Source organism: Littorina saxatilis, linkage group LG1 (assembly GCF_037325665.1).
Source record: "Littorina saxatilis isolate snail1 linkage group LG1, US_GU_Lsax_2.0, whole genome shotgun sequence".
Lineage (NCBI taxonomy): Eukaryota > Metazoa > Mollusca > Gastropoda > Littorinimorpha > Littorinidae > Littorina > Littorina saxatilis.
Genome location: NC_090245.1, coordinates 91,907,283 through 91,922,708, shown reverse-complemented (window position 1 = coordinate 91,922,708; position 15,426 = coordinate 91,907,283). Strand labels below are relative to the sequence as shown.

Below are 15,426 nucleotides of genomic sequence, written 5' to 3'. Positions count from 1 at the left end.
ACAATCATGATTTGGATTTTTTTTGTTTGTTTAATGTATGTGTATGCAAAATGTTAATTTTTTAATATTTTTAATATTCAAAAGACTGCTGTCACTTTTATAATAAAATGATCATATTGGAAAAGTTAATAACTATGTGTCTGTATAACTCTTGAATGCTACCGTGAGCAGTTTTATGTATTGTTTTGTTACTCTTTACGTCTGACTTTTTTACCTTCTTGTTTGGAAGTACTTGTGTAAACGCGCGCGCATGTGTGTGTGTGTGTGTTTGCACTTACATTTTATTCCCATCACACATATAACCCTACCTCTTACATAGTCTATCAACAACAAAATTAAAAAAATTAAACACCGCAACAACGAAGAAAATAAATATCAAAAACAAAATAATACCTATCTTATCTGGTGTACCTATCAAAACCTTGTACGTAGAACAACCGTTTCTATTTTTAGTGCTGACCAACCAACATGTTCTAGCATGTGAGGTCTTGTGTCTCTGTGGACAACCAATACTCAGACGTGATCAGTCTCTAACCTAACATTATGTATGACTGACTGTAGAACGTGTTCGGTGTAAAATGTACTTGCGATGTTTATAACACCTACATAAAACCAACAGGTAGCTATCTGAGTCTAGTTGTTAAAGCTTTTTATATTTTTGTAAATCAGCTCTCATCTCTCCCGCCTCACCAGTCGAGCTAACTCCTCCACCCACCCCACACCATTTGTCTAGCACTAATCTAAGCATTAAACCCTAATCAACCCTCGGGGTAGGCAAACCACCTCCTATTAAACTTCTCTAACTGCTGGCCACCTCTGGTGGTTTTATCGGCGAGGGGGCTCCGCAAAGAGTAGGGATACCATTTTTATTACCTTATCCTGACACCTCCCCTGACAGGGCCCCAAACTACATAGCTATTAAAGAGAGAGGGCTCCGCGAAGCGCGGAGAAAATGGGGGGAATTACTGCTTTTTATTGGTGCTTACCCCAGCTGGAGTGGTCATTAGTACCGAGCAACAGGTACAGGCACATGAAATCACATGACAAAATATAAAACGCAATAAACCGTTTATCCGCAATATCTCCTTATCACTACTTAAACACAGGCACCTTAACCTATAACTTTATGCTGGTCCCTACCCTTGCACATTGCGCATTGCGCAAACAAATGAGGGCTGGTTTATACCTCTTCCTTACTACTCGTATACTCGTAGCATCGTCAGTCCGCCGCTCGATGCACAGGCAGTGAAATTGACAAGAAGAGCGGGGTAGTAGTTGCGCTGAGAAGGATAGCACGCTTTTCTTTATCTCTATTCTTTTTAACTTTCTGAGCGTGTTTTTAATCCAAACATATCACATCTATATGTTTTTGGAATCAGGAACCCACAAGGAATAAGATAAAATTGTTTTTAAATCGATTTAGGAAATGTTATTTTAATAATAATTTTTATATTTTTAATTTTCAGAGCTTGTTTTTAATCCGAATATAACATATTTATATGTTTTTGGAATCAGAAAATGATGAAGAATAAGATAAACGTAAATTTGGATCGTTTTAAAAAAAAAAATTTTTTTTACAATTTTCAGATTTTTAATGACCAAAGTCATAAATTAATTTTTAAGCCACCAAGCTGAAATGCAATACCGAAGTCCGGCCTTCGTCGAGGATTGCTAGGCCAAAATTTCAATCAATTTGATTGAAAAATGAGGGCGTTACAGTGCCGCCTCAACTTTTACAAAAAGCCGGATATGACGTCATCAAAGGTATTTATCGAAAAAAAGAAAAAAACGTCCGGGGATATCATTCCCAGGAACTCTCATGTCAAATGTCATAAAGATCGGTCCAGTAGTTTGGTCTGAATCGCTCTACACACACACACACACACACACACACACACACACACACACACACACACACACACACACACACACACACACACATACACCACAACCCTCGTCTCGATTCCCCCCTCTACGTTAAAACATTTAGTCAAAACTTGACTAAATGTAAAAACAAGAAAGGTAGGTTGTTGGAACGTTTGTTATTGACAAAACAATACATTCACAGATATTTCGACCCAACGGTCTTTTAAAGTGAACAGACAAACAAATATTCACACTAACTTATCTTGATAGAATCAGTTTACGCCCACTCGTCAAGAAGCCGAGCGAAAATAAAAATTGGAACATGAGTACACTTAACTGTTTTTGGATTCGATAAGAACAGTTAAGTTTGTGCGTGTAAATCATATGCTACTAAATAAAAAACAAAGTGCACTCATGTTCCCATTTTTTTTTCGAGCCAAAGATAAGGTGTAATAAATGTACATGTAATTATACTTGTAGTTTTTTCTGTTTGAATTTTTTTTTATAATTGTTTGTACGATGGTTTGTAGATGATTCGCTTGTGCTTTAATATGATTTGTTGTTGCATATATGTATTCTTTCCATTTACACTCAAACTAAAACACACAGTGAATCTTCTCGTAGAGCATTAGTAACACCCTCACCTCTACTGAAGTTGTTGGGAACATACACAACAAAACCATTGCTGACAATCTGGGTGTGGTTTTTACAAAACAATTCTTTCAGAAACATACTGTAAAATAACAGCAAATAGATCACATTAGGTAAACAATTTTTTTTAAACGCACACAAACACACTTTTTTTAAATATACAAAATAATAAGGGAAAAAAGTGGACACCATGGGCACATATGATGTAGGTTTGCCGCCCCCCCCCCCCTCCCCCCTCCCCCCCTCCCCCCCTCCCCCCTCCCCCCCTCCCCCCCTCCCCCCCTCCCAAAAAAAAAAAAAATCAAAATCAAAAAAATATTACGAGATCTGGTTCAGGTGTTTTCCACGTAAAGAGGCACCAGAAATAAAAAAAATTTAAATCACTTCTCATCAGTCCCGCAGTTCTGTCGAGAAAGAAATGGAGATGGATCGACAACTCGTGCAGTCAAAAGACACTTGCTTGTGGCGAGTGCTCTACCCTTTGCGCATGCGCATGGCAATCGGTTCTATCATGGCAGAGAACGACAGCGAAGACGACTTTCTGTCTTCGTTTTGCCGATATGCGGACGAAATCGATATGTCTGAATTACGAGAAGGGAGAAGAAGTGTCTGTGATAGCTGTCGGTAAGTTGTTATGGTCATTGTTTGGAGAAATGTATGGTTGGTCCTGTTGTAAGCACACATTTTTTGTCGAATGTGGTTGTTCTCAAACTTTCATTCACTTTCGCTTCGACAGTGATACCCATTTCTGTCCGTATGCGAAAAGGGAACAAGATTGAAGCGTACAAAATTGTATCGGGAGGCACCAAAGTATTTGCAGAAAAGTTTGAGTATACTTTAGATTGTTGTTGGATTCAGCTAGGTACGTTCAAAACACGCTCAAAAGAGACCACAGGTCAATCTTGCATCATTCATTGTCGTAAAAAGCAGAAAACATACTGTGAAGTGAATGGCAAAGAAGAATAAAATCTGAATTATTGTTTAGTAAATGAAGCAAAGGTAATGAGAGACAAGTTGTACAGTAAACAAGTGGGGGGGGGGGTTATTTTGTTTGTGACTGAAAGTAATAAAATAATTTGTTATGCTTGCAGACGCCCTTGCACAGTGTGCTGGTGTCCATTCCTGCCCAGACAGCCACTGCAGATCACCACCAACATTTACATTCTTCAACACCCTTTCGAGGTCAGGAGTTCTGGGCAGTGTATATAATATTTATATATGTCACACGCTTTCCTTCTTTGCCACTACTAAAGCAAACGTGTGCAAGATTGTATGTTACGCGCTTTGGAGCATGTGCAAGAACGGATTCAAACTCGAAATCGTCCCCCCAAAAGCCCCAAAATGCACACACGACTTTTATTTCTCCTGCTGTTATCGTTTCCTCTCTTTACAAATTCTTCAACGCTGAGAATACTGAAAACGGCATCCCAGACGACGGAACTGTTTCTATACGTGAATTTAGCTGCCCTTGGAAAGTGGCTCGCTCACGAGCCTTGTTAGTCTGAATCTAGAAGGACAGAGTTATGAACATAGATGACAAAGATCCCGGAAAGAACAAACATTTCGCGGATGCAGACACAGAAAGACGTCATGAAGATTGCGATGCTTCAAAAGATACAGACTGTGACGATGACTGTGACGTCATTCACATATACCGAGACGTCATTCATAGTTGTTCGGTCACTTTCGTCAAAAAGTAGATCTCTCCACAATGGCTGCTCCTGTGTTTAGGTTTATCAAGGCCTGAGTACGCAAAACATGTTTGTTCTCTCCTCTGTTGAAGCTGTGAGACATAAATGCTATTCCGACTTGGTCGTGTGACAAGAGTTTTCTTCCACACTCGATTAGCTGATGTCTAACTCAGCCTGACGGCTTCATTAGACAATCAACGTAATCTCGTGTGGAAGAAAACGTCTGTCACACGACCAAGTCTGAATAGCAGGTAATATACATATGCACTGTGCACATGACCATTGTAGTAATTGAATGCATCCCAACATGATTTTATGACTGTTACATATTATTGAGTTTACATTATCCAGTGCTGGTAAGTTACATAGATAAACAGTATACAGAATAAAATGTGATATATATATATATATATATATACACATGTGAAAACTAATCATATGTGGCCCAGCCAAGAAATATATGATAAACATTGAGTCTGAAATTTTAAGAATAAGAATCTTGAAGAATACTTTCCAGTCAAAACAATTCATGATGACCATGTATTCAGATAAGAGGAATAGACCTAGAGAAAGCACTCCTACTTTGGTTGATCAATAGAAAAGTTATTCAGCACATGTATGCATAGAGTGCATTCTTGGTTCAACTGACATGAGTGAAAGAAGGCAGTGTGATTGTAACATTGTTAAACCAAGTTGTTTTGACTCTTTGAGAAGGAAAATATGCATCATTGCAATAAGTGGTGCAGATCAAGGCCGAATGGTAGCACTATTGCTAACACAAGGGAACATTTTCCTGCCTTTAAAAACGTTACGCTCAAATTAAAGGTTAGTCATATTATGTGAGATCATTCAACAGTTGACGTGGACTTAAGTTCCTGTTCTGGATGTAGGTTTATGAATGTATTTTGGTCACTAAAGGCAAAGGAAAGATCCTTTTGCAAGTTTCTGGTGTAACAACCAACATGGCGTGCTGTACGTGTCACTTGATTAAAAACGTTATTTGATCAATTAAAACACATAATACTCGTAAATCAGATGACCTTAAAATTACTGGTTTGCCAAAAACCTGCACAGAAATACTAATGATTTGTCACTTTCCTAGGAATCACGGCGCCTGCGGACGGTTCCCATCCTGTGCAGAAGTGTTGTTGCTGACAGGGTCACAGTCCTAAGGGGCAAAAGATTTTCTCTAAAGAAGTAAGTCAGAACTATCTTGAAAAGTTTCAATGTGGATTTTGGTGGATGGAACTAAGAGATGGTTGCTTCCCTTTGACTGGCTTGTCGGTTGATAGACTGTGTTGTTGTTCATGATTTGGCCTTCGATTTCAGTTCTGTGTGTCTGTACTGTAGTGTCTGAAGACCATAACATAGGTTGCTGATATGCTTCCATTGAAAATTACTTATATTATCCTGAACCTGTGTATCCAACCTGATATTATTGATTCAAATGTATAACAATTTGTCTTATTTTCACGCAGTACTAGAATTTGTATTTAACAGATCCAATTTGATATTTTAATATATATCGTTACATGTGTTTAGCATGGGTAGAATGGCTGGCCAAAGTGTTCACCCTTTATACTCTTTTCCTGTTAAGCTTCAAACTCTGTCTCATTGTTAAGATGTTATTTATCTGCTTTGTGCGGCTGAAATAGGATCAGATACACTCTTCTAACCTCACCTGCTTTTAAAGGGCAGAAGAAAACAAGAATTGCTCAGTTACTCTGTCAGAAATTCACATTTTGACTTTTGTCCTGCACACTTCAGATACCCATGGCTAGCAGATGTGTTTCAAAATCCTAACACCCTGCTTCTGTACCCTGGGCCCGGTGCTGTGGACCTGTGTCAGCTGCCTGGGGTGGACAAGTCCCAGAAGAGCGAGGTCCTTCACAGACCGCAGGGCTACAACCTGGTCATCCTGGATGGGACCTGGGCGCAGGCTAAAGGACTGTACTGTCAAAACGACGCGTTGAAGCGGTTACAGAAGGTGACTCTTTTCATTGGGTCTGACACAGACCAAAATTTGTAGAGTTCACTGCACAGCCCTCTGCAGGGCTGATAATGTAACGTCTGTTCTGCGTTCATGCTCATCATGTTCGTTGACACAGAGCATCCTTTACAGCAACACGGTGGCCTAGTGGTAAGGCGTTCGCTCAGTGAGCGGGAGGTCGTGGGTTCGAACCCCGGCCGGGTCATACCTAAGACTTTAACATTGGCAATCTAGTGGCTGCTCCGCCAAGTTCAAGTCTCCCAGCAAGCAAAAGCAAGCAAAAACTTTTTTGTAAGCTTTCAACTTTTTTTTTCTTCTTTTCTGAACTCTTACCTCTTGTATTTTATTTCTTTTTCTTCATTCCAAAGCTTTTGAGTGGGGTATGCTGGATCAAATTGATCAAATGCTTACATGATTATCAAGCACTTTCAGTGAATGATTTCCTAGAATTACCTATTCTATTTTTAGTAACATCGGCTTTTGGGAAAAGCCAGATGGGCACTTGTATCACCGCACATCGACTGCAAGTTATAGTCATTTATCACTTCTAATTAATGAACTTCTGTAAAAAGGTATTTTGAAGGCTGCAGCCAGCGATTTCATAACAGATACGGCTCTGTATGTCATGGCAGTCCCAAACCTTCAATTAGTAGACAAACTTTACCTACACTTTACTTTTTCAAATGCGGCTTCTCTGCCACAGTTGTATGACATTTCCTGCACCCCCATGCTGAATGATCATACCATATTTGAAATCGATTTTATGGAGGGAGAAGTGTTGAAGTGATATGTCATTTCATATGCTAGTTGTGTCTTCAGCTTTACCCTGGCATTGAATAGATCAAGAAAAAAGCTATACAAAAACAAGGCAAACTTTCTGAAGTTTGTGCAAGTAAACTGAATTACAGTATGTCAATGTAAGCATTGTCTTAGCTTATCACAGAAGGTTAAATAAAACTGTACTCTGTTTCATCTCCAGGTACAGATCCACCACAGAGAAAAGAGCAAATACGTGATTCGCACCCAGCCTACGGAGGGTGCGCTGTCAACGCTTGAAACTGCAGCCGTGGCTCTTTCGACTCTGGAGCACAGACCTGAGATTTTAGAGGTTAGTAGCTCAAGCTCAATTGCTAAAACGGATGTCAACCCTAAATGGCCTGACAATTTTTGAGTCACTTGAGAAAAAGTGACTCTTATGTAATCGGTCAGTGTTAGTCTGTCCGGCCGGCCGTCCGGCCGTCCGTCCGGCCGTCCGTAGACACCACCTTAACGTTGGACTTTTCTCGGAAACTATCAAAGCGATCGGGCTCATATTTTGTTTAGTCGTGACCTCCAATGACCTCTACACTTTAACGATGGTTTCGTTGACCTTTGACCTTTTTCAAGGTCACAGGTCAGCGTCAAAGGAAAAATTAGACATTTTATATCTTTCACAAAGTTCATCGGATGTGATTGAAACTTTGTAGGATTATTCTTTACATCAAAGTATTTACATCTGTAGCCTTTTACGAACGTTATCAGAAAAACAAGGGAGATAACTAGCCTTTTCTGTTCGGCAACACACAACTTAACGTTGGGCTTTTCTCGGAAACTATAAAAGTGACCGGGCTCAAATTTTATGTGAACGTGACTCATTGTGTTGTGAATAGCAATTTCTTCCTGTCCATCTGATGCCTCATATAATATTCAGAACTGCGAAAGTGACTCGATCGAGCGTTTGCTCTTCTTGTTGTTATTTGATTGTGTTAAAAGCTAAGTCTTTGCTTTGACATCGCAGACAGAATTTGCCAAATTTTGACATGGCAATTTTTTCGAGCCAGGTAAGGAAGTGAGGCCAGCAAAGTTGTGATCAGTTCCATTGAACTGGTGCATTCAAACTGGGTCAGCTGACGAGTGAGTTCTGCACAGCGCCAAACTTTTTCTCTGGCACTTGTTACGATTTTCTTCAATGTAAGTCTGTCATAATATGCTGCACTGTCAGTCATTTTTGTTCATGTACAGCTATGTGCAGTGTGTCAACCTCGAGAGGGCCTTTCCTGATACATGGCTTCACATTTGCAGATTTTGACCCGCCCCCTGGTAGCACTGTGTGACTTCCAGATTAGTCACGGAGCGGCGGAGCACCAGAGCCGGGAGTACAAGATAGAGAACGGTCTGTGGACAAAGCCTCTGACACGTGCCATGCAGCGTCGTATGCAGGAGAGACAAGTCAAACCTGAAGAAGACTGCGATGATTCCTTCCTTTGACAAAACGTTTGCTGTAGATAATTTTTTAGATAGCTAGAGTTTACAAGGCTCTAAATATGTATATGCAGTATTCTCTTGTGAGCTGAAACAAATCAGCAGGCATTAGTTCTTCCTTTGTTGGAGTGAACGCTTTGTGTAGTCAGTCGTGAATGAACAAATCAAAATGTAGCCAGAGTTTAAGTTGTGATGAAACTTGATCTTTGATTCCCCTTGGCTGCTTTGGGATTATCCTCTTGTTTCTGTGGCAGATATAATTCTGAATGTCCGAAAGAGTTGCAGAGAAAGTAAAAATTCCATCTTCAACAATCCCAGACTTTTTGGGGGGTCAGATCGAGTCTAACTTAATGAGAGCTGCTTAAGAGCAGTCAGTACTTTCTATGTGCTCTTTTTTGAAAGTCTGGAAGATCATTGCGATGTAAGGTTCTTTGAAACTGTAGGCCATCTGTGCAAGGTCGCATCATGTGTTTCAAAATTATACTGTCGATGGACACATTTTATCTGCATAATCTGCTTTGTGTTTCATCTTGCAAGAAATTTGATAAAACACAGATCTCAGTACTCATTACGAATTTCCATTGTGAATGTATGTTCAGCTTGCTGATACATGTAGAACTTGAAAGAAAGATTTAAATGAAAAAGGATCAGGATTCTGATTATCTGCTTACTCCTCTCTGCATAGCAATATTTTTCAAATTTCTCCTCTTTGTGGGTCTTCCCAACCGACCATTTTCTGTATTTTAACGTAGATTACCTAGCTGCAGCCAGTGGCTCCTTGGACACATGGACCATTGATTATGTTTGCAGTGTTTATCCCAGCAAAGCATGTGTGAGTGTGCACGCATGCGTGGATGGGTGTATCTGTGTGTGAGAGAGAGAAAAGGGGGGGGGGGGGGGGCTGGTAGAACAGCCGAGAGATATATAAGGAGAGGGAGAGAGCCGAGTGTGTATATTACCCGCTATTACGAGCTAGTCGTGTGACAGAGAGTTTTCTTGCACACGAGACTGTAGATGTTTCACGACGGCTTTAGCCGGAGTGAAACAGCAGCAGTCGAGTGTGCAAGAACACTCTCTGTCACACGACTAGCTCGTAATGGCGATTATGTCTCACAGCTTCAACAGAGGAGAGAACAAACACGTTTTGCGTACTCACGCTTGATAAACCTAAACACAGGAGCAGCCATTGTGGAGAGATCTACTTTTTGACGAAAGTGAACGAACAACTATGAATGACGTCTCGGTATATGTGAATGACGTCACAGTCATCGTCACAGTCTGTATCTTTTGAAGCATTCCATTCTTCATGACGTCTTTCTGTGTCTGCATCCGCGAAATGTTTGTTCTTTCCGGGGTCTTTGTCATCTATGTTCAGAACTCTGTCCTTCTAGTTTCAGACTAACAGGCCTCCTGAGCGAGCCACTTTCCAAGGGAAGCTAAACTCGCGTATGGAAACAGTACTGTAGTCTGGGATGCCGTTTTCAGTATTCTCAGCGTTGAAGAATTTGTAAAGAGAAGACACGACAACAGCAGGAGAAATAAAAGTCGTGTGTGCATTTTGGGGCTTTTGGAGGGACGATTTCGAGTTTGAATCCGTTCTTGCACATGCTCCAAAGCGTGTAACATACAATCTTGCACACGTTTGCTTTAGTAGTGGCAAAGAAGGAAAGCGTGTGACATATGTGTATGTCACACGCTTTCCTTCTTTGCCACTACTAAAGCAAACGTGTGCAAGATTGTATGTTACACGCTTTAGGAGCATGGCAAGAACGGATTCAAACTCAAAATCGTCCCTCCAAAAGCCAAAAAATACACACACGAATTTTATTTCTCCTGCTGTTATCGTTTCTTCTCTTTGCAAATTCTTCAACGCTCAGAATACTGAAAACGGCATCCCAGACGACAGTACTGTTTCCCTTCGCGAATTTAGCTTCCCTTGGAAAGTGGCTCGCTCAGGAGGCCTGTTAGTCTGACACTATAAGGACAGAGTTCTGAACATAGATGACAAAGATTCCGGAATGAACAAACATTTCACGGATGCAGACACAGAAAGACGTCATGAAGAATGCGATGCTTAAAAAAATACAGTCTGTGACGATGACTGTGACGTCATTCACATATACCGAGACGTCATTCACAGTTGTTCGGTCACTTCCGTCAAAAAGTAGATCTCTCCACAATGGCTGCTCCTGTGTTTAGGTTTGTCAAGCTTGAGTACACAAAACGTGTTTGTTCTCTCCTCTGTTGAAGCTGTGAGACATAAATGCTATTCCGACTTGGTCGTGTGACAGAGTTTTCTTCTACACTCGATTAGCTGATGTCTAACTCAGCCTGACGGCTTCGTTAGACAATCAACGTAATCTCGTGTGGAAGAAAACGTCTGTCACACGACCAAGTCGGAATAGCAGGTAATGTTGGTGTGAGCGAGAAAAAGGCAGAATAGAGGATGTGAACGTTTGTATGTGTGTGTGAGAGTTTGTGTGTGTGAGAGAGAGAAAGATAAAATGTGTGCTGGTATATGTGCGTGAATTGTTGTTTGTGTGTGTGTGTGTGTGAGAGAGACAAATAGAGAGATAGATAAGGAGAGGGAGAGAGAGCTGAGTGTGTATATGTATGTTAGTGTGAGTGAGAAAAAGGCAGAATAGAGGATGTGAACGTTTGTGTTTTGTATGTGTGTGTGTGTGTGTGAGAGAGAAAGAGAGATAGGCGTTTTTTTCCTTCGCTTGGGGTATGCAGTGCATTGGCATTGCACTTCTTCTTAATTTATTGATGAAAGGGCCTAACAAGGTTGGACTTTGGAAATCATGATAGGATACCTTGTCTGTTTCACTTTCTACTAGCCTAAGAGAGAGTGAGAACGAACGAATGAACATATAAGAGATTAAGAAAGGCATTTCATTTTCAGTGGATGCAAAATGATGTGACAGTTCATTTTGTGTACAACAAACCCATACCATTTGTATTGATTCGTTTTTGTGTCTTGATAAGACTCTTACCAAGAGAATTTTGAAATGAGGTGTTCGGCATGATACCTGAAAAAGGGATGCTAGTTTAGTTTCTTTGTCTGTACACACACACGTATATATATTTGCCCATTTCTGTCTGACAATCAGTCAAAGTCTGAGTAAAGCTACGGATTGTCTGATTTTAATCGACCAATCAAAGGTTTCTGTGCTGTCCTGTTCTCAGTTTTCCAATTTTGGGAGGGATACATGTATATATAGGCTTCCTATAGGCTTCATGGTGGAGCTCTACTCATAATGATTCCTGTTAGTCAAATAACTTGTCTTTAGCCTGATCATTGTGATGATTCAGATGTACATGTATTGGTATCAACCGAGGCACAGGTTCTAGCTTCTTCTTCATTCATTTCAAAAACACACTGATCTGAGCAAGAACCAGTTAAAAATCTGTAAAGCCCGCTACTAACTACAGCCGAACCAAGCCAAAATAGGTTCAGCGAATGTTAAACCGTGCCTTGTTCGGTGTACTAACTAGCGGCGAATGTTTCGGTGACACCGGTTATAGCCGTCATTATTGTCACTCTTCAAGGATGAAGATACACAAATATTCAATCAATAAAAAGTCAGTTCGTCTAAGGTTAGAGATGACGCGCTGCAAGGTTTGCAAGAGTGAATCGACGAACCTCGACCGTTGCAGTTGCAACCCAAAAATAGAGGAATCCCCTGATTTGATGACGTAGTCCAAACTCTATGGGAGCAGACAAGACCTGGAAGCCACGACGTCATTCGTCTCGCAGACTAAACTGATGGTGTGACGGCGAACGCAAGAAGAAGAAGAAGAAGAAGATGACGTAGTGCAACGTTCGCCGAACCTAGTTCAGCTTGGTTCGGCTGTAGTTAGTAGCGGGCTTTAGATGATCTAGAAGTGAGAATGTTCAATCAAACAGACTGTTTGTACTGATTGTATGATTTTGTAAAGAGTTTTGCGCCTTGAAATGACTGAACGGTTTACTAAGTATTAAATGCAGTCCTGTTTACCCTCAATATTGGAGTAATTTATAACTAATTTTTAGGATTTTGATTTATTTGTTTTTAAATCCTCCATTTGAATCCAAACTACGACTTTCAAATGTGGTTCAAATTACTTAATTAGGTTTGTGTTGCTATTGTTGGCGTTTGTAACCACTGGATTACTATTTTGGTCATCAAAATTACTATTTTTTTTACTTGACCATTACTTTTGTTTGGTTTTGGGGGTAAACCCATGTGATTTTGCCTTATTTTGTACGCCTTTTTTGTCCACAATACGATCAGTACGGTCGGTTGAAAAAAAATATGACGAAATTTGTTCCCACAATACTGTTCTTCACATCCCTGTCATCAAGAACTGTCTATTTACTGGGCCACTGTTTATTTTACTGATTAAAAATAACTGTGTAACTCTGCATTTGATCAATAATTACAGCTGTTGTCACCAAACATTGAAAGAAGCATTGTTTTAAATCTATTGCTAAACTTAATTAAACGGTGCAATGGACGCGTGCGAAGCATGTTTGAATCACCGATGTTAAAATGGAGTGGGGAGTACACAAATTTGTCAGAAAATATGCCAAGTTTGCTTGAGAATACTCCAAGTACAAAACAGGGGTTCCCAGGTATGCTAATAGTAAAACTAGGCATTCAACTAAAATCATTTTACTTTAGTAGCAAAACACTGCATGCAGTGTCCTCTTGGTATGCTAATAGTAAAACTAGGCATTCAACTAAAATCACTATACTTTAGTAGCAAAACACTGCATGCAGTGTCCTCTTGGTGTGCTAATAGTAAAACTAGGCATTCAACTAAAAACACTATACTTTAGAAGCAAAACACTGCATGCAGTGTCCTTTTGATATGCTAATAGTAAAACTAGGCATTTAACTAAAATCAATATACTTTAGTAACAAAACACTGCATGCAGTGCCCCCCGCGGGTTAGGGGGAGTCCCATATTGGTTGGGACCAGAAAGAATTCACCCGATGCTCCCCAGCATGTCGTAAGAGGCGACTAACGGATTCTGTTTCTTCTTTTACCCTTGTTAAGTGTTTCTTGTATAGAATATAGTCAATGTTTGTAAAGATTTTAGTCAAGCAGTATGTAAGTCCTTTGTACTGGAAACTTGCATTCTCCCAGTAAGGTTATATTGTACTTCCTTGCAAGCCTCTGGAGCAAAATTTTGATTAGTGCTTGCTTTTGTGAACAAGAAACAATTGACAAGTGGCTCTATCCCATCTCCCCCCCCCCCCTCCCCCCCCCCCCCCCCCCCCACCCCTTCCCTCCGTCGCGATATAACCTTGAATGGTTGAAAACGACGTTAAACACCAAATAAAGAAAAGAAACTGCATGCAGTGTCCTCTTGGTATGCTAATAGTTCAACTAAAATCACTTTAGTAGCAAAACACTGCATGCAGTGTCCTCTTGGTATGCTAATAGTAAAACTAGGCATTCAACTAAAATCATTATACTTTAGTAGCAAAACACTGCATGCAGTGTCCTCTTGGTATGCTAATAGTAACACTAGGCATTCAACTAAAATCACTTTAGTAGCAAAACACTGCATGCAGTGTCCTCTTGGTATGCTAATAGTAAAACTAGGCATTCAACTAAAATCACTATACTTTAGTAGCAAAACACTGCATGCAATGTCCTCTTGGCATGCTAATAGTAAAACTAGGCATTCAACTAAAATCACTATACTTTAGTAGCAAAACACTGCATGCGGTGTCCTCTTGGTATGCTAATAGTAAAACTAGGCATTCAACTAAAATCACTATACTTTAGTAGCAAAACACTGCATGCAGTGTCCTCTTGGTATGCTAATAGTAACACTAGGCATTCAACTAAAATCACTTTAGTAGCAAAACACTGCATGCAGTGTCCTCTTGGTATGCTAATAGTAAAACTAGGCATTCAACTAAAATCACTATACTTTAGTAGCAAAACACTGCATGCAATGTCCTCTTGGCATGCTAATAGTAAAACTAGGCATTCAACTAAAATCACTATACTTTAGTAGCAAAACACTGCATGCGGTGTCCTCTTGGTATGCTAATAGTAAAACTAGGCATTCAACTAAAATCACTATACTTTAGTAGCAAAACACTGCATGCAGTGTCCTCTTGGTGTGCTAATAGTAAAACTAGGCATTCAACTAAAATCACTATACTTTAGTAGCAAAACACTGCATGCAGTGTCCTCTTGGTATGCTAATAGTAACACTAGGCATTCAACTAAAATCATTATACTTTAGTAGCAAAACACTGCATGCAGTTCCCGCAGTGGGGCACTGCGGTTATGAAATTAAAAGCCCCTCCTGTTTTTGGAACCGCAGGAGCTTTCTAGTTTGCTGTTAGGTAGATTTTTGGTTCCTCTTTCCTGTCATGCTCTCTTTTTCTTCATGAATTCTTTTCTTTTTTCTGCCTTCTTGCTCATTCACCTGTATTTTTTCCAAAAATCTCTTCTCTTGCCGCTTGTCTCGCGATTCATGTATAGTTTAATCTGTTAGTGTTCTGATGTAAGTCCAGCAGTAGATAGGTTAAGCCTATTTTAACATACTGGAAACTGGTAATCTTCCAGTAGGTATTAATTTAGTTTTACTAAAGCCTGCTGGGACACAAGTAATGGGTTAGTGCATTTGTAAACAGGAATCGCTTGACAAGTGGCCCCCTTCATCCCCCCCTTCCTCGTCCTGATATGGCTCTGCGTAGTCGGCTGGACGTTAAGCAACAAATAAACAAACAAACAAACTGCATGCAGTGTCCTCTTGGTATGCTAATAGTAAAACTAGGCATTCAACTAAAATCACTATACTTAGATCAGGTGTTTAGTGAAATTACTGAAGCCAAAGGCGTTCCAAAACAAAGTAGAATGGGCAGGAGTCCAGATTCGACTCTTTTTCCCTCGATTCAAGTGAACAGACAAAAGACAAAGTCCGGAAATAACTGTCGGGGTTGTATGGTTTTTGGCTCACGTAAGTGTAGCCTA

At 40.1% G+C, this 15,426-nt stretch overlaps 1 protein-coding gene across 1 annotated transcript; it reads left to right on the top strand.

Annotated features, from left to right (window-relative positions):
* Nucleotides 1-2,865: 2,865 nt before the first annotated feature.
* On the top strand, nucleotides 2,866-9,314 carry LOC138945567 (tRNA-uridine aminocarboxypropyltransferase 2-like). Its single transcript, XM_070317011.1, has 6 exons — nucleotides 2,866-3,141; nucleotides 3,609-3,699; nucleotides 5,311-5,405; nucleotides 5,976-6,195; nucleotides 7,178-7,306; nucleotides 8,260-9,314. Exons 1-6 carry the CDS (start codon nucleotides 2,936-2,938, stop codon nucleotides 8,443-8,445), a joined length of 927 nt encoding a protein of 308 aa, XP_070173112.1. The 5' UTR covers nucleotides 2,866-2,935; the 3' UTR covers nucleotides 8,446-9,314.
* The last annotated feature ends 6,112 nt before the right edge of the window (nucleotides 9,315-15,426 follow it).